The 24,125-nt window shown below is 37.8% G+C and overlaps 1 protein-coding gene across 2 annotated transcripts in view; it reads right to left on the bottom strand.

Moving 5' to 3' along the window:
• Positions 1 to 653: 653 nt before the first annotated feature.
• Positions 654 to 24,125, bottom strand: part of IBTK (inhibitor of Bruton tyrosine kinase) — a 58,566-nt gene continuing 35,094 nt past the window's right edge. Inside the window, exons 23-31 of one of the 2 annotated variants that reach the window (XR_015697087.1) lie at positions 23,893 to 24,056; positions 23,225 to 23,317; positions 22,690 to 22,833; positions 20,548 to 20,670; positions 19,249 to 19,323; positions 19,029 to 19,161; positions 10,755 to 18,552; positions 8,877 to 9,039; positions 654 to 4,515 (exon numbers count right to left, since the gene is read on the bottom strand). Coding sequence is in view for 1 of the 2 variants with exons in the window: in XM_014067556.2 (XP_013923031.2) it covers positions 18,427 to 18,552; positions 19,029 to 19,161; positions 19,249 to 19,320; positions 20,548 to 20,670; positions 22,690 to 22,833; positions 23,225 to 23,317; positions 23,893 to 24,056 (855 nt within the window). In the remaining variant the exon portion in view is untranslated. Of the gene's footprint in view, positions 4,516 to 8,876; positions 9,040 to 10,754; positions 18,553 to 19,028; positions 19,162 to 19,248; positions 19,324 to 20,547; positions 20,671 to 22,689; positions 22,834 to 23,224; positions 23,318 to 23,892; positions 24,057 to 24,125 lie in introns of those variants that run through there. The other variant, XM_014067556.2, reaches the window with a different exon arrangement.

Below are 24,125 nucleotides of genomic sequence, written 5' to 3'. Positions count from 1 at the left end.
TATTATGAGCATTCCAAATGTCATACACTCAATGTATTTTGCATTTTCTAAAAGGAGATTTGAAGGAGAACCTGCGGGAGAGAATATATTACACGCTCTAATTCTTTGGAAGAAGATGATTGCTTGTTATGTCACCTCCATACTGATTACATTTAGGCCACATGAGTAACTTGGTTACTTAACTTATACTGTGTATTGGCATAACTGAACGCATTGAATTAGGTGATACTAATACTAACCGTCTTAGTATTGTACCAAACTGACTCTCTTAGACAAATAGGTTAGGGCCACCGCATAGAAAAAAAACCAAAAACAAACCAAGGTAAAACTAAAAGCTGTTAGGTCTTTAACTTGTCAATCTGTGTAAAGAGAGCTAGAATTTGGAGGAGATGATAGAAATTGAAGGCTACATGGGCAAATCCCTAGGGACGATCCACAACTCAGAACTGTACCTTAGGGAAAAAAAAGAAAAATCAGATATTCCCTATCCGGCCAACACCACAAATAGATCAATTTAAAGAAGTGTGACTTAACCTAGTAGATAGAAATCATCTCTGTTCTTAAGCTCAAAAGAACCACTTTCTCTGCTTTAAGGCAATCATATATATGACAAACATGACATGAACTTCCGATGAATTCAGTTGCGGTTCCCCCCCCCCCCTGACAAGCTTTGTGCTTCCCGTACATGCTTCAGAAAGTACAGTATTACTGTACCTGGAATTAAATTTGGCACCATTCCCACAAAAGCCATTTTGCAGGACAAGCATAAGTCCTACCGAATTCACTAGGACTGTCAAATAAGGATGCAGAAGATTGCAGACGTATAGAACAAATGCATACTTTTTTCCCCCCTACCCATTGTGTTAATAGATTAGTTTTCTTTCCTTTTTCGAGTTCCTCAAAACCACAAGAACTAAAAATAGGAGAGTGGGACGTGACGGCAAGTTGATCACTGTGTTTAAGATGAGGGTTTTCCCTTTATTGCTGGTTTGTATGAAAAGGTCACTCCAAAGTCAACTCTTATTATACCTTTGGGAAGGCTAAACGATGCCACCACGTACAAAAATGACAAGTTTTAATTGTTTGTCCCTTTTCTTGAGAGAAAAGGCAATCCATTGCAAAGCCTGTTGCTAGAGATTGGAGGGGTGGGGTTGAGGGGAGAGAATCGGTCCACATTTTGCATTTTAATTGCATGGTGTGCAATTATAAAATGAGAAGCAAGATTAAAACATATTCATGCTATGCTTTTTGGTATGAGAATCTTATTTTCCCCACTTTAAAGTCTAACTTCCATTTTTAAACAAGTGCATTTACATATGCATATATACAAATCACAAACATTTATGAAATCATCATACATGCAGAATAACAGTTTTTCTTTTGTGCAAACTGCACTCAGCAACATGTCATATAGCAGTGATTTAATGGGTATTATCTAAATAAAATGAACATTTTCATGACACTTTTTTTAAAAAAAAATGCAAACTAAGATAGAAACGAGATGACATGCAGCAAAATATGTTGAACTCAGCAAAACTGGCATTTTCATATTTTGCCATCCCCATCACAAAACAAATATCAGATTTTAGACTGAAACTTTTAAAAAATCTTTCAAGTTTAGATTTAGGTTTAGGTTTTGTTTTATTTATATGCTGCCCTATTCCCCACGGGACTCAGGGCGGCGCACAAACCCAAGGGGGGGAAAGGGAAACACAAAAACTACAAATACAAGCATTTAAAAATAACCAACAGACACACAAATCGAGAGGGGAAGGGAACTCATCAACCCCAGGCCTGCCGACACAGCCAGGTTTTAACGGCTTTTCGGAAGGCCTGGAGAGAGGTGAGGGTCCGAATCTCTGCGGGGAGTTCGTTCCAAAGGGCCGGAGCTGCCACAGAGAAGGCCCTCCCCCGGGTAGTAGCCAGATGGCATTGGCTGGTAGACGGAACCCGGAGGAGGCCGACCCTGTGCGACCTAACGGGTCTTTGGGAGGTAATTGGCAGCAGGCGGTCTCTCAAGTACCCAGGTCAAGTACCCAAGTATCTTACATGTAGCATAACTCTTAAAACAGTGTGTTACATTAACTTCCATGTTAGCAAATAGTAACCCACTTTATAAATCAGATAGCAATTTAGTAATAATGTTGCTACATGAATATTTTTTAAAGTGGGGATTTAGATAGACTATAATAGTTATATGTCTCCTAATGGATGGAAGAGACTTCATTTTTTTCTCTGAGTAATCCGATTTGACAATTCAAGCGGAGAAACTGCACATGCGAAGCTCTGCTGATTTAGACGGTAGGATGAAGGCAGATGTTATCTCCTATTGACGCTGAGAAACAATTCAATATACCAAGACTGAAGTTGGCATTTTTTTTAATTTAAAAAACCCTCTTGCTAATGGCAAGAGCATATTGACACCTGTGGGAGAGCTTTTGGTCCTTTAGATCCCAAGTGTCATTCAGACATAACTTGGTATTGTCCCTAGTGCAGCTGTGGCACATGTGTTGAGTCCGGTCACAGCATGTAAGAGCTGTCGGTGAGCTTTGGCTCCTTCAGTCTTTCCTTGATAGTATACCTAATGCAATTGGCAGTCAGGTTATCCGTGGGACCATCTTTCTTTAAAGACATCTACCTGTCGTACTCGGTCAGTAAGGCAGGCATGCTCTGACTCAGTGGTGGGTTTCAAAAATTGTTCGAACCTACTCTGTGGGTGTGGCCTCCTTTGTGGGAGTGGCTTGATGTGACCGGATGAGAGTGGCTTGCCGCCCATGTTACCAGATATGAAGATGCCGACGACACTTGTCAGAACCACCTTAAATTACCTCACACACAGCACCGGCATGCATAAGAATATGATGTAAACCTGTTTTTTGAAAGGCATCTTTGGTTTGCGTTAAAACAACTTCAATTCACGCAATGTTCTGATTGCACCACAAACGCAGTAGTCATCCTTACCTTTCACAGAGGCACTGAGTTTTATAAATATGAGCATGATAGTGTAGAATAATCATATCCAAGGACCAGTGGTGGGTTTCAAAACATTTTGGAACCTCTTCTGTAGGTGTGGCCTGCTTTCCAGGTCCACTGGTGGAACCTTTTCTAACCGGTTCGGTAGATTTGACGAGCCGGTTCTACCCAATAGGTGCGAACTGGTAGGAACCCACCTCTGCTCTGACTCCATTCCACGAAATATTGCCGTCCGATGGGAACTAAGAAGCATGCCTTTTCTGTGGCAGATCCTGTCCTATGAAACTTTCTGCCTGCTGACGTTTGTCAGGCCTCTACCCTCCTAGTCTTCCAAAAAGCTTTGAAGACCCGGCTTCTCCCATGAAACACTGGGATGAGAGGCTGTCTGATTTGGTGCCAGGTTTTTGTTGTTTTTCATGTTTTTCATGTGCTTAGTTTGTTCATTTTATTATGGTTTTTTTATGTTGCTTTTACTTCTGATTGGGAGTCACCCAGAGTCGGTTATAAGATAGGCGGTTATATAAAAGTCTTAAATAAATGATGGACCCCACTTCCCTGACTATAACTCCTTAAGGCCGCTGAAATTACCTTCCAAAAGGCTGTAGTTTGCAGATGGAAGCCTCTTGATTTATTTTAGAGCTATATCTTGACAGATTCCTTAGGTTGAGAGAAATAACTGATTGAAATGCCTCCAAGAAAGCCACAAAAATATATAACAGGAATACACAGAAAACATGCCACTAAAACAAACCCACACTTATCCCTAGCCACTAAATGCTTCCTTTAGTGAATGACATCATTGATGCGAGGTCTCCCAGCTAAGTCTTGGTCAGACCCTTGGAAAAGAGGGTTCCAGAAGTGGAGAACAGCCAGCCATTAAGGAGGATGGACCACTGAAGGAAGAAGACTAGAAGGTATCATTAACTGGGAGTAACTTAGCAATTAGAAAGCATGTCATTATATTCATATCATAGTGAAGGTATGCACTTTATAGAGCAAGACAGACTTAACCAAAGGGAAGAAGAAAAGAAAGGCATAAGAGAGCAAGTGAGAAAATAAAAGAGGGACTAAGAGACTAACAATCAAGAACTATACCCCAATCAAGGAACTGCCAAACAAGTTAGCATTAAGCAAAAAACAACCTCCAAGACCATTCCTACCAACACTGACTGGGCAGGCGATTGGAATATAAATTGAGAACAAACCCCACTAATACTGATGATGTTACTATTTCAGGTAATGAAACACTCGCAAGAAACCAACTAACCTCAGATCAAGGACCCCTCATTTGAAAAGGGAGGTACAAATTTTGTCATTTATTAGGACAAAGAAGAGCTAAAACCTATCTGGGAACTTATTGAGTTCTGCCTATGCCCAGGTGTAGCCCATGGTGCGGAGACAATTAGATCCTTGAAGGAAAAAGATTTCTCATGGTGCCCCAGGCATGGCAAGAAACACCAGAAGTTGGAAACAAGTTTTCACAAGGGTCCTAATGCCTAGGATCGTTGACCAAATGAGAATCTCACAATAGAATGTCCCACCCTGCAGAAGGAAGAAGGGAGGAAGAAACAAAAGATGGGACATTATTAGGAGAACATTGGGACTCATAGTTTAGAATGGACTTCAATTTTAAATGGTTTGTTTTCATTGATTTTATTGTCAGGCCTGCATTTATATTCCTTTTAGAATTTTGGCCTGCCACACTTTCTCTTATTTCATTATGCTGTTTCTTTAGTATAGTCGATGGGAGGGGGGAATAGAAGGAGTAGGATTGTGGAATGTATTACTTTCATTCTTTACTAGAAGCCAAGGTCATCCTTTGTCTCCACACTTTCACACCTGACCGGAAGCAGCTGGGTGGAGACGCCAGCGTGGAAGAAGAAGATTGGACCATGTGATGGATTGTGGACGTGGGGACAAGATCATGAACTTTTAACTGGGTGGCATTCTGATGTCATTTCCAGTATTGGGATTAACACAGATGTGCCTAAGATGTCTGTCTTATTAAATTGGAACAAAAAGGATCATTTTGCCTTGGACTCCTATTTAATTCTGCATGATACTTGGAACGCTGACATTTATTTTGAATTAAGACATTTTAATTCACTTATTCCTTCTATTTCCCATCCCATACATAGCTGAAACTACCTTCCCTGGCTCTTCATTGGAATCATTGGAATCAGAAATAATAAAAAAATTAAATACATTAAAGGGGAGGGGAGGGATGGAATGATAAGCTCATTTACCTATTTTTTTAAAAATAAACATACATTTTCTTCATATCTAAACTGGCCTGAATAGAAACAAACTATTCAGTGGTTTGTGCAGACTCTATAATGCTGAGTTTTGAAATTTCTACCCAGATGCTGATCACTATAATAAAAAGTTATGTGGAAGACCCATTTTCTTTCTTTTTTTGGAAGCTGATTTTTTCCCCCCCTTCAAGGGCAAAAGCTCATTCATCCTTTTGATCCTCAGAATTAACCAGCCTGATGAAACCAAAACCCTGGTAATCACACAGACACAATCATGTAATATTATTGGCAAGAATATGCACCAAATAGTTTTAGTGTCATCTCTTGAGCCACTGTGTCAGTCAGTGGTGGGTTCTGCATCCCAGTGCAACTGGTACGGTGCAACAGGGCCAGGCGCCCACCACATGAATGTGCGCAGTATGCGTGCACACCAAGCGCATGCATCCTTACCTCCTGCAATGCTCCGCAATGCCTCCGTGATGCTCCAGCGGCTTGCCGGAGCATTCCGCAGGTGCCGTATGCTCCCTGCACAGAATAGCAATAGCAGTAGACTTATATACCGCTTCATAGGGCTTTCAGCCCTCTCTAAGCGGTTTACAGAGAGTCAGCATATTGCCCCCAACAATCTGGGTCCTCATTTTACCCACCTCGGAAGGATGGAAGGCTGAGTCAACCCTGAGCCGGTGAGATTTGAACCGCTGAACTGCTGATCTAGCAGTAGCCTGCAGTGCTGCATTTAACCACTGCGCCACTGCATAAAAGACCTCAAATACCAGTAAGGAGCGCGGGCGGGCAGGTGGGCCCTCCAGAGCACCGTACCGGAACAGTATCTGGTGCTCCTGGCAGGCAGCAGTACACCTGTACCAGGGCATACCAGTCGTACCCCACCACGGCACTGTGTCTAGTGTCTGAGAGGCAGTAGCAGTTTGGAGGAAGGAGGGATCGATCAGGGAAAGAATGTAGGAGACATGCTCCCAAGAGTCTGAACTAGCTTCGAAGTCCTTATGCCCTTCCACTTGGTCTCCTGAATCCGTGTGCAATGCGACAAGAACTGAAGCACAATAGATTTTACACATCTTCAGGCTGTTCTGCATATATTTAAATATAACAGTCCTGATTTCAAATAATCACTGTAATTTAAATGGAAATATATTTATCTTAACTGAAAGATAGGCAACTCCAAGACCTAATTATTTCTTAATATGGGTTTTTCCCTTTACAACATGCTTGAGACAACCTTTTGAGTGGAATTCCTCAGAGGATTGTTCTCTAGCAGCCATCACAGACAATTATTATATAAAAAAACCTCCAAAATATCCTCATAAGCAGGACAGGATAGCCAGAAACTCTCCAGTTGATTGTGCCCAATATTAGACTGAAACTTTGCTTTATCCTGGTATTGTTGTCAGATCTATGAACCCTTGTTTGTCTGCCTTTCTGTTTAACCCACCCCCTCTAAAAAAAAATATTCATATCCCAAAGACATGCTAGTTGTTTGTCGCATTTTATTAAGAAAAATAATCTGTGCTTCCCCCCAAAAATGGAAAATCCATATGGTGATTAGTGGAGAAAGCCAATTTGAAAAATGTAGAAATGGCTTTAGAAGAAATATTTTAAGTGAGTAGTGCAAGAGCTTTTTCGCCGATAGCTAGACTTTTTCTTTTCTAAAATGGGGCCATGTAGGCAGAAACTTCATGGCCTGAAAGTAAAGGTACAGCATCATTGCAAATGCTGTGATTCCTGTGCCCATACAAATTTTAAAAAAATTACCGTGTGTGTGTGTGTGTGTGTGTGTGTGTGTGTGTGTGTATAGAGGGAAATGAGCAGACTTGGGTTTTTTTTGTCAAAATAATACATAAATAAATCAGACACAGAATGATCTTTCTTCTGAAAGTTAAGAAGAGAGGCTTGAAACTCATCTTAAAAAAATGTTTTTCAGTCACCTCTAGTTCTTCGTTTTTCAATGCTAGCTGGGGAAATCTGGGAGCTGAAGTTCACACATCTCAAAGATCCCTACTTTGAAAAACACAGATCTAGATGTATTGGATTGCAATACACAAAATTCCCATACAAATGGTGTCGTCCCTGGTTTCAATGTTGAGCTGACACTATAGGACTGTTCCTCTTTTCACAACCAATAAGGGATTTGCACAGGCCAAGTGGGTGGACTTTAGAATATCTAAGTGAGATTATTTACACTCAAGTGCCCTTGGATTCAAACTCTTGAAGTTTCATTGGCAATAATACAGAAATCAAGTGCCATTGTCACCATCCCATTCGACGCCCCAGTAATTCCCTGGTAATTTCCCACCCAAGAAATTAAACAGGCCAATCCTGCTTAGCTTCTTAACCCACATAAAGCCAGCTACATGCTGCTATTTTGCAAAGATTATCTCTGCTACCATGAGTTTTTAAGAGCCTGACATCATTGTCTTGATAGGAAAGCTGGCACCCCTAATTCTAAGAAAAAAACTTGGCGATTCCAATCAGACACTAGTTGCAAGAAAATATAATTTCCCTACTACCAGATAATGCTGGGTCCCATTTGAGTAATCTGGGACAAAATACCAAAGCCACACCAAGAAGGTAACACCCAAGAATCCAATCATTTTAGTAAGTTGTGGTTATTTTTCCCAGCAGCAAGCAAGAACATGATTGATAACTACATTGCCTACATTACCCTATGAGTCATTTTATAGCACATGTAAAATCTCTTTTGGAAGGCCTTTCTTGACTAATACAATGTGAAGGTGGTTAATAATGGGAACGTTGGTTCAGGGGTCATGCTGAAATAAATGTTCTGATGCAATCTGCCCAATATATAAAGAGAACAGGGGTTTTGAACCCTGAAAATATCAATGATAAAGATGGTGAATAAAGATGCACGATTGTAATCTTCATAGATGCTTTGGCTGAATGGGACACCTCTTGCAATATTGACACATAGTTTTTGTCACCACAAAGATTTCAAAATTATTCAGGAATGAGCTTTGTGGGTGAGAATTCCTTTCTTCGGATTCTTGGGGTATTATCCTTAGTTGGATAAGCTGTGGAGGGGAGAAACAGCATAAAATACTTTGGTGGCAATGTACCACAAGGTATTTCTAATGTAATTAATTCAAACTCCAATGCAAGAAAGCAGCTGGTGATGCTAACACAACTTTGCACAATTGTGGAGCAGAAGCAATTACTTCAGCAAAATTAGACTTATGAATTAAGATGTCCTGTTTTATACATAGAACAAAGCTTCTGTACTGGCTTTGGCAAAAATTCCTAACAGTCACATATACATCTGGACGGTTCCACCACAAAACCGCGGTAGACTAAAGCGTGCTCGACGAAAGCGCGTACCTGACGTCATCACAGCGCGACGAAAACATCACGCTGTGAGCGGTAAAGTTAAAATTAACGCGAAAACCTTACCCTAACCCCCCCAAACCTAACCCTAAACCTAACCCTAAACCTAACCCTTAACCTAACCCTAAACCTAACCCTAAACCTAACCCTTAACCTAACGCTAAACCTAACGCTAACCCTTAACCTAACCCTAACGCTTAACGTAACCCTAAACCTAACCCTAACCCTTAACCTAACCCTAACCCTAACCCTAACCCTAACCCTAACCCTAACCCTAACCCTAACCCTTACCTTTACGTGAATCGGCTTGCTTTAAAAGCGCTTTTTAAAGCGTCCTTTTTTCTCCGCGGTCGTATTTGTCGCGCTGCTGATGACGTCAGGTACGCGCTTTAATCGGGCGCGCTTTAGTGGACCGCGGTTTTGTCGTGCCACGCATCTGGACAACCCAGGTCTGCTAATAAACATAAAAGAAAGCAAGACAATTGGTTCCAAACTGAGACTTTCCTTCAAAACCATCTTCTCAGATGATCATTTATCTGAAACATTCTTGGTGGTTCACTGCAGCCCTCCCTTTTTAAGTATGAGGAATGGCTGGGAATGTCACCTGAGCCTTTCATTTCCTTCACAGAAATCTATCCCAGGCAGGGACCCTCTTCCTAAATTTGTCTGATTATCATTTATTCCCACTTTGAGGAATGAGAGCTCCACATCCACAATAGTATCAAAGCCAAACTAGTAACCAAACATTGCAAACTGATGGGGCAACTGCTGAGGATTACCTTTATTTGACTGTTACATACTGCCAATGCGTTTGAATTTGTTTTGTGGGATTGGATAGCCCTCCCAGGCCTTAAGAGTCAGCCTTCTTATCTATCACCAGAAGTGGGTTCCTACCAGTTCGCACCTATTTGGTAGAACTGGTTCGTCAAATCTACCGAACCAGTTAGAAGAGGTTCCACCAGTGGACCCGGAAAGCAGGCCACACCTACAGAAGAGGTTCCAAAAAATTTTGAAACCCATCACTGGTGGGTATGTAATGTCCCGCAGTTATCTACGCATTAATAATGATCTACTAATATTTTCTTATACATTTTAGGGACCTTTCCTTATTTAATTGGTGTTTTCTTTCATACTTTTGGATTTCTAATTTCTGTTTCCGTTAGTTGGCAATTGCTAAAACCAATCCCACATGAAAAAGTATTCAAAGCCTTCTTGATTTTAATTGTCAATTTATTTATTCCTGCACATTGTAATATTTATTCATTTATATATGTTTTTCCACTGTTGTGCAAACACAATTCCAGCTGCTGCTAACATGTGTAAAATTAAATATATATTATACTCCCTTTCAAATAGCCAACAAAATATTTCTGGTTTTAATTCCATATCTTGCTTTACGATTACTTCTAACCACTAACTTCTGAATAGCTACTTGGACGGACCTAAGTACTAATTCATAATTTAATATCCGGTCACATGGGCGGCAAGCCACTCCCATCCGGTCACACGGGCAGCAAGTCATTCCCATCTGGTCACATGGGTGACAAGCCACTCCCACAAAGGAGGCTACACCCACAGAGTAGGTTCCAACAATTTTTGAAACCCACCACTGTCTATCACCCAGCTCAAATGTCAGCTCAAGTTATACTCAGAAAATTCAACTCTTTCTCCCAGTATAGTTCCCTTTGAAAACAGGTGTTCAAAGCTTCCGGATGAAATCACTCATCTTGCATATAACTTGAACTGTACAAGACTATTTTTTCCATTCCAAGCATCTTTCCATTAACGTTTCTACTTTGGTCTTCACCTATTGTTTCAGCCTCTTTTATTATGAAAAAGCACATCACTTCTAATGAAGTGTCAATTCTGCTCACTGACATTCAGCAGATGTGGCAAACAGCTGCCTACATGAAATTGAGAGAAAATAGCCCTCAGGAATGAGTCATAATGCAGAGTGATACAGGTGATGATTCATACTGACTGAAGCAAAATGGTTTATGTTCTCAGTGAAAACTCACTTGCTACTATTAAAAAATTTGACTTTTTAAGTGGAGAAATGAAAGCAGTGTTCCATGATTCCTATGAATTAGAAATTGAGATTACAAAAATCCCTTAAAAATAGGCGTATTTCCTTGGGCATATATTTAGTGAATTAAAAAAAATATTCACCCTCTTTGTTTCTCATTCCATGTATATTTTATTATGAGCATCTGATCAAAAGCTTCCAACTGATGTTGAATGGAAAGACAAGGGGGAAACAAAGGGAATAAAATGAATCTAAGGATTAAAATATTAAGACAGTAAAGCCATGTACTAAGCCAAAAATATTTCCTGTGATCATGTCCAATTTAATGTGTAATTGTCAAAAGCTTCAACTTTCTAAAATGTTTATATATTGATTGCTTCACTCAGAATACCCATGTTGAATTACTATGGTTGCATTTTATCCATAGTTGGTAACAAGGTTCCTGTTCCGTTGCAAGTTAATTTTAAATTTCTCCAACTAAATATAGTGCAAAGCGTGTACTAAAAATGCAGATTTTAAAAAAAAATGTTATTAGCATAGCTAATTTATCGCATCCCGCTCAAAATGGGAACAATGCGTAATTAGTTTCATTGTTTAGTTCGGTCTATAAACAATCTCATTGCCATGCAAATATGATCAGAAAGTCATATATCGGGGATGGTGTTGCAAATCCTAGAATGTGTAGGCGGTTGGATTCATGACCACTTGGCTCCCTTCCAACTCGGATTCATACAAATGTGTAGGTTCGATCCAAACTTTAAATATTTAATTTTTTTCCTACGTAAATAAAGGCATCTATATTGTGGTGAAATCTGCAGCTTGAATGGAGTGTGGAGTTAAGAGACTGACTAGCTTTGAAGCCAAGCAGGAGAGGAAGTGACAGATAACTGATCCCCCGTCTGGGGAACGCAGAGTGGGATGGAGCCCGTTAAATGGCTCATGTGATGTGTTGTCGCCAGGACAGGGGTGGGGGGGTGGGGAGTTATTTTATTATATTAATTTATTATATGATTCTTTTATACATTTTATTGTTTTTATATGAGGTTTGTATATTCTTGTAAGCCGCCTTGAGTCGCCATGTGCAAATAGGCAGCAATATAAATTTCCTTTTTAAAAAAATTCCTGGAGCCCCTATCTGGTTGTTCCCAAGAAAGTGCAATCAGTCTGGCAAGATTCTTGTAAACAGGCAAATAGCAATAAAGAAAATTCTCTAATCAACTCATGGTGTCGTACTAGTTCCTTGCTCCTGATAGATATGAAATCAAACCATAAGAATATTTGTAATAGATTGCAAACAGCAGCTTTTAAATACAAAAACGCCACATCATAATTTAATCAGAAGAAAGGTTTAGGCCAAAGATAAACACTGCTCTAAAGAGTAATTTAGTAATTTCAGAATAAAAGCAAACAAACAAAAACTCACATTGGGCAAAGAAACTAAAGTGCTATTTGGATTAATCTGACCCCCTCCCCCCCAAAACTACACCCAACCCAAAACTTAGTCACTAAATAAAATGGGATTAATACTGGGACCCAAACATGAAATTCCTTTTGTTAACTCTATTTTGAAAATGCTAGTAGCAGGAAATGTTGTAACTTCATAGAAGTGTGTTTTCTACTACTTGCACTATAAATTAGGATTAAAACATATAGCAATAGCAGTTAGACTTATATACCGCTTCATAGGGCTTTCAGCCCTCTCTAAGCGGTTTACAGAGTCAGCATATCGCCCCCACAGTCCTCATTTCACCCACCTCGGAAGGATGGAAGGCTGAGTCAACCTTGAGCCGGTGAGATTAGAACCGCTGAACTGCAGATAAGAGTCAGCTGAAGTGGCCTGCAGTACTGCACCCTAACCACTGCGCCACCTCGGCTCTATCAACCAGGAAACTGTGACAACCTGCTATTACCAATGGCTCCCTTACATCTTATCTCACAGCTTAACAGGCACTATCCTCTCATTACTCAATTAAAAGAAGTAGTCAGTAATCTCCTTTAGGAAATATTTCACAAAGGTGAAGGGGGGAGGGACAGCTAGTGTGCTGGCAGAATCTTTAAAAAAGAGGTGGGAAAAATGTCTGACAGAAAAACTGATGGCTGGCAAGATGGATTTGCCTGCTGAAGACTGGTAGCTTGATTCAGCTGGTGAACCTGAGATAGGCTGCAATGAATTCCACTACTGAGTAGCAAGTCCAAGAAATGCCAAGCAAAAGTAGAGCATGGCACAAAATTAGGGAAAATGTTAAAGACTGGGGACAACGAAGGGTCAAGGGCTACCTGACAGTGTGAGCGGAATCCAAGGAGACCGTGTTCTTCTAGTCATGGAGACAAACCAGAATAAGAAAGGAGAATACTAGCCAGCAAGTTATATCCTTCTCTTAAATATAGAGGTAGGTAAAGGGAATTCTAGGAATGTGTACATGGAGTTGTAGTGGTAATGGTTAGAATGCAGTATTGCAGGCTGACTGTGTTAACTGCCAGCAGTTAAGATTCTCACCAGCTCAAGGTTGACTCAGGTTCGATCCTTCCAAGGTCAGTAAAATGAGGACCCAGATTGTTGGGGGCAATATGCTGACTCTGTAAACTGCTTAGAGAGGCTGTAAAGCATTGGGAAACAGTATATAAGTCTAAATATTGCTACATATGCATTCAGCTAACATAACAGCTTGGGAACGTTTTCAGCACAGAAAAAGTTAACTTTTAAAATCTCAGGTCATTGTGGGTACCCTCCAAGTGGGCAAAAGGAAGGCAATTATCTATTTGTAGATTATGCTTCCAAACTGGCTGAAGAAAGTAAATGTTCCTTGTTTGAGTTAATCTTCTAAGGTTTTGTTTTTTTTAAGGGAAGGGGAGAAAATGCACAAGTAGTTGTCTTGCAACAAATCCTGTGCATTTACAAAAAGCTATGATACATACAACATTAAACATACCAAAAATAATACATCTTTTAATTGTAATGATGGAAAACTTAGAAGTGCTTTTGAACAGAACTACAACATTGGAAATAATGCTTTTATTTTGTCCTGTCTCAGATTTAATAATATTCAAGAATGCATGGGAAGGATTAAAAAAACACCGTTATTGTGGTTAAAATCTGATACACACATCTCTTTGAAATGATGGCTAATAAGATATCAATTATAAACCTATCATATTATGTTTATTTCAAACAGTGGGATATTTGTGGTAATGTCAGCAGTGATAAAAGTCCATTGCTATCAAAAAGCGGACTGTTCAGTTTTTAGAATTTATATAACTATAACAAATGCAAACACTAAGTAATTTTGTGCGCCCTAGAGATTTCTATTCTTGCATGCACTATAGATATTACTAAAATGGGGGGATCTAAGTTGGCATGCACAGCTGGGAATATTCTTTTGTGCTGTTTATCCTGATTTTAATGATTTATTTTCAACTCGGTATGTCTTTTTTTTTTTTAATGAATTTGGAACTCTATAAAGAAACTGCGACAGGCTCATTTCCAAAAGAACATTGTAATGGCAAGAACAGAAATGTATAAAAATTTTGGTAAGACTTCAAAAAAAAGAAATGCAGTAAACTTCAATCACTGAGAATATTGGAACTATTTACAAGTACCACCTAATGCTTTAAATGGTGCAAAACAGATTTGTTTGTAATCCAGAGCATCAGTCTATTGGCAGAACCAATTCTTCTTCCTTTTCCCAGATCCCTCAAATGGCTCCATGCGAGATGGTCCGAACAGTTTCAGACAGGATGTCAGATGATGTGGAAATCCACTGTATAGTAATCTTCAGATACTTTTTTTTTCATTATAAACATATATCTAAGCCACATAATCAACAAATGCATAGCAATCTTGCAGCTCCTTGCATTTTTAATATCAAAGTATAATATGAGCACGTTAACAATTATGCTCCGAATCTTGAGAACGAGGGTAGCTTCTGTCTGAAGGATCTGCATCTTCATTTCGATTTTGCTGACATTTTAAAACATGCTTTATTTGGCAAGCTTCTTTTTAAAAAAAGCATTTGTGTGGTGGCAATTTTTAAGATTTATTCATTTATGAATCCGAGCAGTACATACACAGAACACTCTTATTTCTTCAGGATTACCTTGTAAAATTGATCGCAAGCCCAAACTGCTTGTGTACTATGATGCAATTCAACGTGACTGACAGGACCTCTGCTCATTCCTGGGCAGCACCACCCTCTTCTCAATCTGGTCTGCAGGGATCATCAATCTTCCACAATACATTTTGAAAGCACACAAAGAGTTTTACTCTAATCTCTGTATTTCATTTTGTGATCCTTGCACTGTATTTCCTACTTTTCATGTATTATTTTAGTAGATTTTTCCGTCTGATGCCCATATTTTAAAATCCTATTTTGTCTGTGCTTCACAGAATAAACATGTCAGTTATTTTTCAACTATTGCAGAAAATGACTTTTGCAAGAACACTTGATATCAAAAGTTACTTGTGAAGATGGGTGGCAATATAAATTTGACAAATATAGTGCATTCAGAAAGCAATAGCAGTTAGACTTATATACTGCTTCATAGGGCTTTCAGCCCTCTCTAAGCGGTTTACAGAGTCAGCATATTACCCTCAACAACAATCCGGGTCCTCATTTTACCCACCTCGGAAGGATGGAAGGCTGAGTCAACCCTGAGCCAGTGAGATTTGAACAGCCGAACTGCAGACAGCTGAAGTAGCCTGCAGTGCTGCATTTAACCACTGCACCACCTCGGCTCTTATAAAAGTATTCAGACTCCCTTCATTTTTGTCAAATTTGTTATGCTGCAGCACAATTCTAGAGTTGTTGAAATTCGTTGTTTTCTCATTAAATGATTAAATGTAGCGTTAGAAAAAAGTTTCTACTATTTGGTGTAGATTCAGCTTTAGTACTTTCTGCTACAGCTTGAAAAATATATATTTTTCCTCAACTATGAAATGATACATTTATAGCTTTCTCAGAGGATACTTTTGGCTTTATATGAAGACTTTCAAAAAGGGCCAATGGCTCTATACCAGGGGTTTCAAACTGGTAGTCCGTGAGGGCAGGATGCGTCATGCGCAGGGCCACACCCACCCTAGCAATGCAAAGGGAAAAAAATGTCGCAATACGTCCTGTGATGGTAACATGACACCGCAGGTTTGACACCTGTGCTCTATACAGTCAATGTACTTTATTTGGCTGATGGAAGAGGAGTGGATATGCAAAAGTGGATACTTCTTTCAAGGAAGAGGACAGCAGAGTTGCCATTATTTTTTCCGTGAAAGTGCTTTCATAGCGAATCCTGTGACAATCAGAAAAATTACAATTGGGCATTTTCTGAAATAAAAGTGTTGAAGTTTGTATGCTGAAAAAAGGCTGACAGTAATTTTAAGGTATTATTGGCTACTAAAGGCAACTTAATTGTCCAATTGATAGGGAAAATAATTAATGCATCTAGAATCATTCTTAGGGAGTCCTGCATTTAATGAGAAGTTTTGGAATAAGTATTTAAATTACTTACAGATTATCTTGGAAAGTATGCCTTGCAATTCTTGTATTTGTAAGGAGCTTTTACAATCATTGTAAAAAAAAACATGCTTTATGTTTTATCTTGAAATGATATTTACTCACTTGTGAACCCTTAGACAGAGTGGTTTAATAATGACAAAGCTGCAATTCACTTTGTAATCATTACGCTGAGCTCCATGGTGCTTTAACTCTGAACCCAAAGTATTTATTCATGATTTTAAAATTACTCAAAGGTCTAACTGTTCATTTTCCACTTTGGGATGAGAAACCGTTTTTTTTTTAAAAGACAGTTATCACCATACTGCACAATTGAACTACAGTTTATTATGTCGGAAAGGAAGTGTGAAAATTAATTAAAATTATGATGAATAAGAATATGTCACTACTACACCCTAGTGGTGTCCAAAATAATTCAGATCTGAAATGTCCCATTTTAAGTTTAAAATAGTCATTTCAACATCAGCTGAAGTGTTTTGACACTGCCATAACTCAGAGCTTGAACTGTCAGAAGCTCAGCATCAGAAAATGTTTTTGAGCTGCTTTTTGGGCCAAAACAACTGTTTCCAATCTGCCCCATTTAAGTTCACCTGGGTATACCATAGAATTATTTAAAAGGTGGACCTTTTAACTGAACATGATTTTTTAAAAAAATGAAATCTAAGGGAAAAAACTATACTAGATGAGGAAAATGGCCTACTTAGAAGAAAGAATAATGTCAATACAGTTTTTATAAGCAATCTGGTAAGTGCATCTAGAATGAACGTTTTCTTTTTTACACCCAAAGAAAAGGGATTTCTGCAGAAAGATGAGTGCTGAAGCCATTATTTGTGAAGACATCTGGTGAAGGAGTAGTCTGTGGAAAAACATCACATGAGAAGAGCATTCAAGAGCTTCTCCAGTCCTACTCTTGGGGTTGATTATTTAATTGCAAATGCAAACGAAATTAAATTCATTTTGTACCCATTTTGCTTGATCATGCATAAGTACAATGAACACACTGAAAATTTCTGACACTGGCACAGAAGATAAGAACTGCTGTTTTGAGATGGCCTGTTGGAACTTGCTCTTCGCTCTTTATTGCAGCTCTGTTGACAGAGTTATTTTTATGGTTCAATCACACACACATCATTAGACAGAATTACATGATTATGGATAAAGATGATTTCTTCCAAGGACCATTAGTGGTCAGGAGGGGAAGTCCACTTGGCCACAGGTTACTATGGAAGAATCTGAAATAATGGAAAGAAATCATCCTACCCTTTTTCCAACTTCAGCCATAATTTACATCATTTTTTAGACTTTGCAGAAAGGCTTTTGAATAACAAAAAACCAACCACAATCAGGGCTTTGAAGACCCAGAATTTGATGTTATACGTATATATCTAACACAGTGCTGATCGATATCAGCAACTTTTAAGATGTGCGGACTTCAACTCCCAGAATTCCCTGTGCTGGCTTGGTAACTGTGGGAACTGAAGCCCAAACATCTAAAAGTTATCGAGACTGAGAAACACCTAAGTAAATTGTCCGATTTCCTTTCGAGCTTTAACACTTAGCTTGCTTCTTCCTGAAAGGTATTTTTTTCGAGTTAACATGTGTATTTATAAGATCCCATTCTGTACATCCTTCTTGCAAGACCTCATCTGAAAATTAGCTTTAGAAAAAGTAAGTAGTAATAGTAATAATAGTAGTAGAAGAAGTAGTAGAAGTACTAGCAGTAAATAGTATTATCATCATCAACACTATCATTCTTATAACAATGTAAGCGCTTGCATTCCCGTAAGGCATGGAATTAAGAGCACTGTCCAAAAAAAACCAAAGACTATAAATCCACAAAAATACAGACATCAAATACCCGTTTCTATAACAGCACTATTTTTCTTCCTTTTCCATACAAAAGCATTTTTAAATAATCTGAAATTCAGGTTGATCACTTTTAGTTAGTCCCGTTAATTTCACAAGTATACATGAGTATGAGAAATCAATTACTACCAACTGGAAAAGCTATTCAAAATATGGTACTTATTATTGATAACTAATTATATGAGATATATGACCTGCGTACTTTAAGTTTAACCATGTGTAATATTTTTCAACTCCAAATAGTGGGTTAAAAGCATCTGGTAAATGAGCACAATATAGTATAAGCAATTTGATAAAGAAATTGCACATTTCAAAACAGATACTATACTGAAAAGCAGTAACACATCTTACTATCCTCATTCTTATTTTAGAATCAGCAGATCCATGCAAACAACAAATAGCCTCACATTTATGAACAGAAGATTTTTTTTTTAAAATGAGGGCATCAATGCTTATTCCACATAGGAGCTGCGATCGGCCCCTGTGGAGACCTTTCAACAACCACAAACTCATCAGGGTTGCCAACTGCTTGGTAGTGGATTAACAAATCCTGAATAGCACGTTCTTCAATCTGAAATGAGAAGGGAGGAAAGGAAGGGAGAAACTCTTAGGAATCTGTCAAAAACTGGGAATAAGAGCAAAAATTCACAGGGCAAAACATACAGGGCAGTGACTAGATCTTTCACATATACTGAAATGTTTAATGGGATAAATCACACCTTATTACTTTCAATTACGGATTCTGGATTCCACAGTTTTTGCGCAATCCATAAAGTTTTAACAAAACACAAGAAGAGAAGCAGCCATCAATTATATCTAGTTATGCTACTGAAACCATAACAATTTAATATAATCTAGATATGAATTGCTAAAACTGAAGTTTAAATAAACGTATTGCAGCCTAAATCCTTAAGAATATTGTATTGTATGGCATTTTTTAGAAACATCACTGAGGTTTCTTGGAATCCCAAATGAAGGAAGAGATGAAAAGAAGACAAGAAACAGACATTTGTACAGTGCATAATTCTGACTTTTATGACTCTTTACCTGGATCAAAGCTAAAGGTTTTTCTCTACTTCGTATAAGAGCAGCTTCTTGCTGAAGTTCTTCTTCTACAATTTCTGCAAATGTGATAGGCAATGCTACAGCCGGGTTTCGTAAGGGTGATGCTAACCAAGGACTGCAAGATAAGTTACAAATACAAAACATCACATTTTTACAACAGATGCTTTTGTACATAAATATTTGCACTATAAATTTAACTTACTTCTGATTTTCTGATGACGTTGGTTCACAAGAATGTTCACTTTCTACTCCAAGAGCAATGGTATTTGTGTACCTGCTGACAAAAATGAGTACAAGAATTTTTAGGAACCCATGATGACACAGTGGTTAGAATGCAGTATTGCAGGCTAATGCTACCAAATAGGAGCAATTCAATCCTGACCAGCTCAAGGTTGACTTAGCCTTCCATCCTTCCAGGTCAGTAAAACGAGGGCCCAGATTGTTGGGTAAAATATGCTGATTCTGTAACCTTCTTAGAGGGGGCTGTAAAAGCACTATGAAGCAGTATATAAGTCTAAATCTACTGCTATTGCTAATAAGAAATGTTATTTAAGGTACAAAAATTCAGAACGCAGAGCCCAAATAACTTGTATAAATGCAGCACTCTATCTTCTACAAAGTAAATGGTTATGACCACATAGTCTTTATTCAGCAGGGACTAAAATGTTTCAATCAACACTTCTGTGAAGACATAAACAGCCATTGCAGTATTGGGATTCGCTAGTATAGAGTATGAGTCAGAGGAACAGTATTTTAAGGAGAAACAATGATTAAGTAAAACAGAACACTATTTCAGCTCAGGGTGTTTGTTTTGACGGGACTGGGATTGGCAAAAAAAATCTTTTGTTATGGTAGAGTGACATATATCCAGACTTAAAAAAATAGACTGCACATCAGGAGGAAAAAAAATTACAGACGTTCCATTCATTTGCTTTTAAGTAAAAAGTTTTGCAGTCCTAACAGAATGATCTGTTAGTCATATTGCATTTACTCAAGGACAATGGATGAAGGTTATAATGCAGCCTCCTAACCTTCCTTTGATATGATGCCATCACCAACTTTTGAGAGGGATGCAGGAACAGGTACAGATAGCAGCAGAAGCCAATTTTGAATCATTTCAGTGGGGTTGGAGGTGAGAATGCCTCCCATTCCCATCATTAAAACTTCCCAATTAATAGTGACCTAATTAAGAAAGATTTCAGCCTTTGGGATATTAGATCAGGAACGAATGTAGGAAACACCCCAGGAGCCTGCTGCTCTTACCCTTCAGGTTTGAGAACACTGAAGCCATTCTGAAATTTGACTATTTTGTCACTGAATTTTGGCAGTGTGACCTCATGATGCTAGATATTTACTAACTGGCTGCCACATCTTTAGAGAATGTACACCGAAATAAAATAATATTTCTTTACTGACTTTTTTTATCCTTGCATATGTATCTTCAGTGTTTCTCAGAAAAGTATTTTATCAGAAATGGAAACGCAATTTGAAGCTCTCTTACCTCAAACATTTTTGTGCTGGTACATTCTCCATCACTTTAGCAGAATTGGCACCAACTACTTTTTTCTCTTGTAACAGGAGATCTCGGAATGATTTTGGCAAAGCAGAATGCAATGAAGAAGCCCTAAAGTAAAATAAACTAAATCTTACTATGCAACATTTACTGACATCCTACTGCAATTCTTTTACCAACTAACCTATCTTTTCTGTTAGTGAAATGAACCACTCAGAAACATGAATCTTCATGACTGCTGTTCTAGAAGATTACTTTTCCATATCTTCTACTTCTGTGTTCAACCAGTACAATGCATTGAAGAATCTGCTTTTGCTAGAAATTCTGAAATCATTCAATCAAAGATAAGTTTGGCCTTTTGGGGGTTGGGGTTGTTACATAATTGATTAAAAACAGAAAATAATTTCGTCCATTGAAGGATGTTATTGATCCATTCAGGGCACCCGCTATAGGACACTGCATGCCAAAATAACTACACACAGAGACAGGTGTTTTTTTTTCCCCTTCGTGCCATCACTCCGCTGAACACATAATTAACATAGCACTGCTTTATGTCTAAGGATATTTTTTACCCATGTAGTATGGCTTTATTACTATTATCCTTCTCATCTTTTCTACTAACTTCTGTTATTGGTATCTTATGATTATATATTTTGTCGTTTGTATGTAGACTGAGAACTTATGCTGTAGACAAATTCCTTGTGTCTCCAATCACACTTGGCCAATAAAATATTCTATCAGTAATCTGACTGAACATAATATAGCTTGGTAAATATATAGTTCAACTATGCTAAAATCATACGACCAAAATCAAAAGTAATTTGTAAGGTACACACAGCCTTATAAAGTTTTCCTTTCTACTGTCACAACATAAAAACCATTGCACTGTGGTTTTTTCCCCCCTGATAGATACAAAATGCTCTCCTTCTCAACAAGGTATTTCTTCTTTTCAGGCGTTGGAGAAATTGGGATGTTGTGGTCTGCAACCCATTAAGTTTCAACATTCCAAATGAAGAAACACACTTACAACGTTGATGTACCATGAGTATTGCAAGTTAGGCAAACAAGCAGCTTTTTCAGTTAAAGCCACCAAAAGTCTTAAGCATAATATGAGAAATAAACAATATTCAGAAATGAGAACCTGCTGAACCTGTTAACTGGAAGAAGAAGAAAAAAGCCCTGACCATCTGGCAGTTAGGAAAGTAACAGCAAAAGGTATCATGCCAGAAGGAAGAAGTCACATCTCCAGTATATAAATTACGTTCATACACAAACAAAATTGGAAATTATACTTCCATTTTCAAATGGAAAGATTAGTCTTTGTTCTCTTAGTCTTCTTCCACGTTTCACTCTAACAGTAACCTCCACATATTTTATTTAACTAATCTTTAAAGAACAATATGTATCCCTGATTCCACAAAACTGTGAAACTGGACATTATTTTTGGCCAGAAAAAAAAATAAAAGTATGCTTTAAGGTAGCCTGAATCTCCATGTCAACCAAAAAAAAAAAAAATTCAAAAAGGTCTCACACCCTTCTGGCATATTTTCTTGCCAGAAGACCTGCTGGATTTCCAAGACAAGTGTCTTGTTTCACTGCAAAACAACACTTCCAGAGAATGCCATACATTGCAAGCACAGAAATCTCAATTCAATGCCAAATGCCATTCTCCTTTTTAAAAATTGGAGTCATACCACATCAACAAATCTCAACATGTTAAGTACACATCTTTTTTTCTCACTATTAATTAAGTACTCAGGAATATTCAGTGAATACTTTATTTACTAATACTATTTATTGATTCAAAAAGATAAACAAGCTGAGTTAGATTTTTATTTTAAATGAAACTTTAAAGACAAAAAATAAATACAGTTACTCAATGAACCATGTATAATCATAAACTTTTTTTAAAAATTGTACTTCCTTTGGACAATCGCTCAATATTTCCAGAAAACACCACCAGTAGTGATTCGGCATTTCCTACTTTTGAGATACCACAGATGAATCAAAAATTGACACTCAAATCAATACTCTAGTATTAAATTATTGCCCCTCCCATAGATGAGTCTCACACAAAACTGAAATGACCTCAATAAGCAGTAAACATTAAAAAAATTAAAAGGTTCATACCACACAGTCGCTGGTTTTGTAGTTTTGGGAGCTGTAGATAACACAACTACATCGGGCACAATCTCTGGGTTATTATCCTTAGCAGCCAGAGCCATCAATTTCTTTTGCTTCTGAGAAAGTTTATTTCCATGGGAAGTGGCTCTACTAAAATTAGACACAGAAATGTAAAATTACTTTACTAAAGTTTATCAAACAGAATGTAACAAAAGACTATCAGTCAAAAAACTAATGGCTTATATCCTCTGAATTTACAAAATTATTTGCCACTGTTAACCAAATTCATAATTAGAATAACAGCAGTTTTAAAAAGAAATATTCCTAATCTGTCATTATGTATTCATGTAAATGAATACATAAATGAAATATATGTTTGCAGGACAACATGAGTTCTGCACTACTAATACTTATTTCTAATCCAAAACTGAAACTTCAGAAGCATTGATTCTAGCAAAGTTGATTTTTTTCAAAAAAAGATACACAACAAATTAGGACTTTAGTACAGTGAAATTGATTGTATTGCAACCTTTTTACTAACCATGAATTTATTTTTGGCATGCTTTCACATTTCTGTAGATTTTCTTCACTTTCCATAATAGTTCTTAAATCAACAGCAGGAGGACTGGCTGGACTGAATAAGAAACAACAACAAATTGTTCACTTTTTAAGATATCCATTTTTACTTAGACTCCAGTTGCCAAACACCATTGTAGACTTCTATATGTAACCGGATGTATAATTTATGTCTACCTCCTCAATTATGGCAAACCTCAAATAGAATGTTTTCGAATGAACATTTTATTTATACATATTTTTCAGGAAATATATACACCAAGGATACTTTTAGGTCCACTGACAACACTGAGTAAAATATTTAAGATAGAATTTAGGTAAGATGTCTGGTTATTTATTTTTTTAAAGCCTATCATGAATCAATATTACAGATGGAAAATTGAAACTGCAATTAGGCTTGCAAGAGCGCTCACTGAAAGACAGAAATTAGCAACCTAAGCAGAAATACATCAATTTTTTTAGCAGAATGACCACAAACTAACCAGAAAGTCAGGTGATTTGATTCTTCAAAAATGATTTTTATGAAGGCCCTGCATTTTAATGTCAAGGGAAGCTCACATTCCACAGACAAAGGAACTATCTTGCAAGAGGACAGAATTTGACAAAGGCTGAAACACAAGAGAAAATGTATACCTAAAAGAGCTGGCAACCCAGTTGGAAGGACTCACATAGGTGCTTTTGTTATTAGGAATACTCTGTGGAAGAGAATGTTTTTGCGCTGATGATCCATGACAGACTTTTAACTCTTTGTTGGCAGGAGAAACAAATGTATTTGAAATGCCCATTTTCTCTTTCACCTGTAGTCAAAACATACTGCCATTACATTGTTGTAGAAAAAGAACCTTATGAACTTTTCAGATAATATA

The sequence above is a fragment of the Thamnophis sirtalis genome, unplaced genomic scaffold (assembly GCF_051295495.1).
Source record: "Thamnophis sirtalis isolate CommonGarterSnake01/CBP01778 unplaced genomic scaffold, rThaSir2_p1.2 scaffold_6, whole genome shotgun sequence".
Taxonomy (NCBI): Eukaryota; Metazoa; Chordata; class Lepidosauria; order Squamata; family Natricidae; genus Thamnophis; species Thamnophis sirtalis.
Note: the sequence above shows the minus strand (reverse complement) of the source record. Positions and strands in the feature narration are given on the sequence as shown.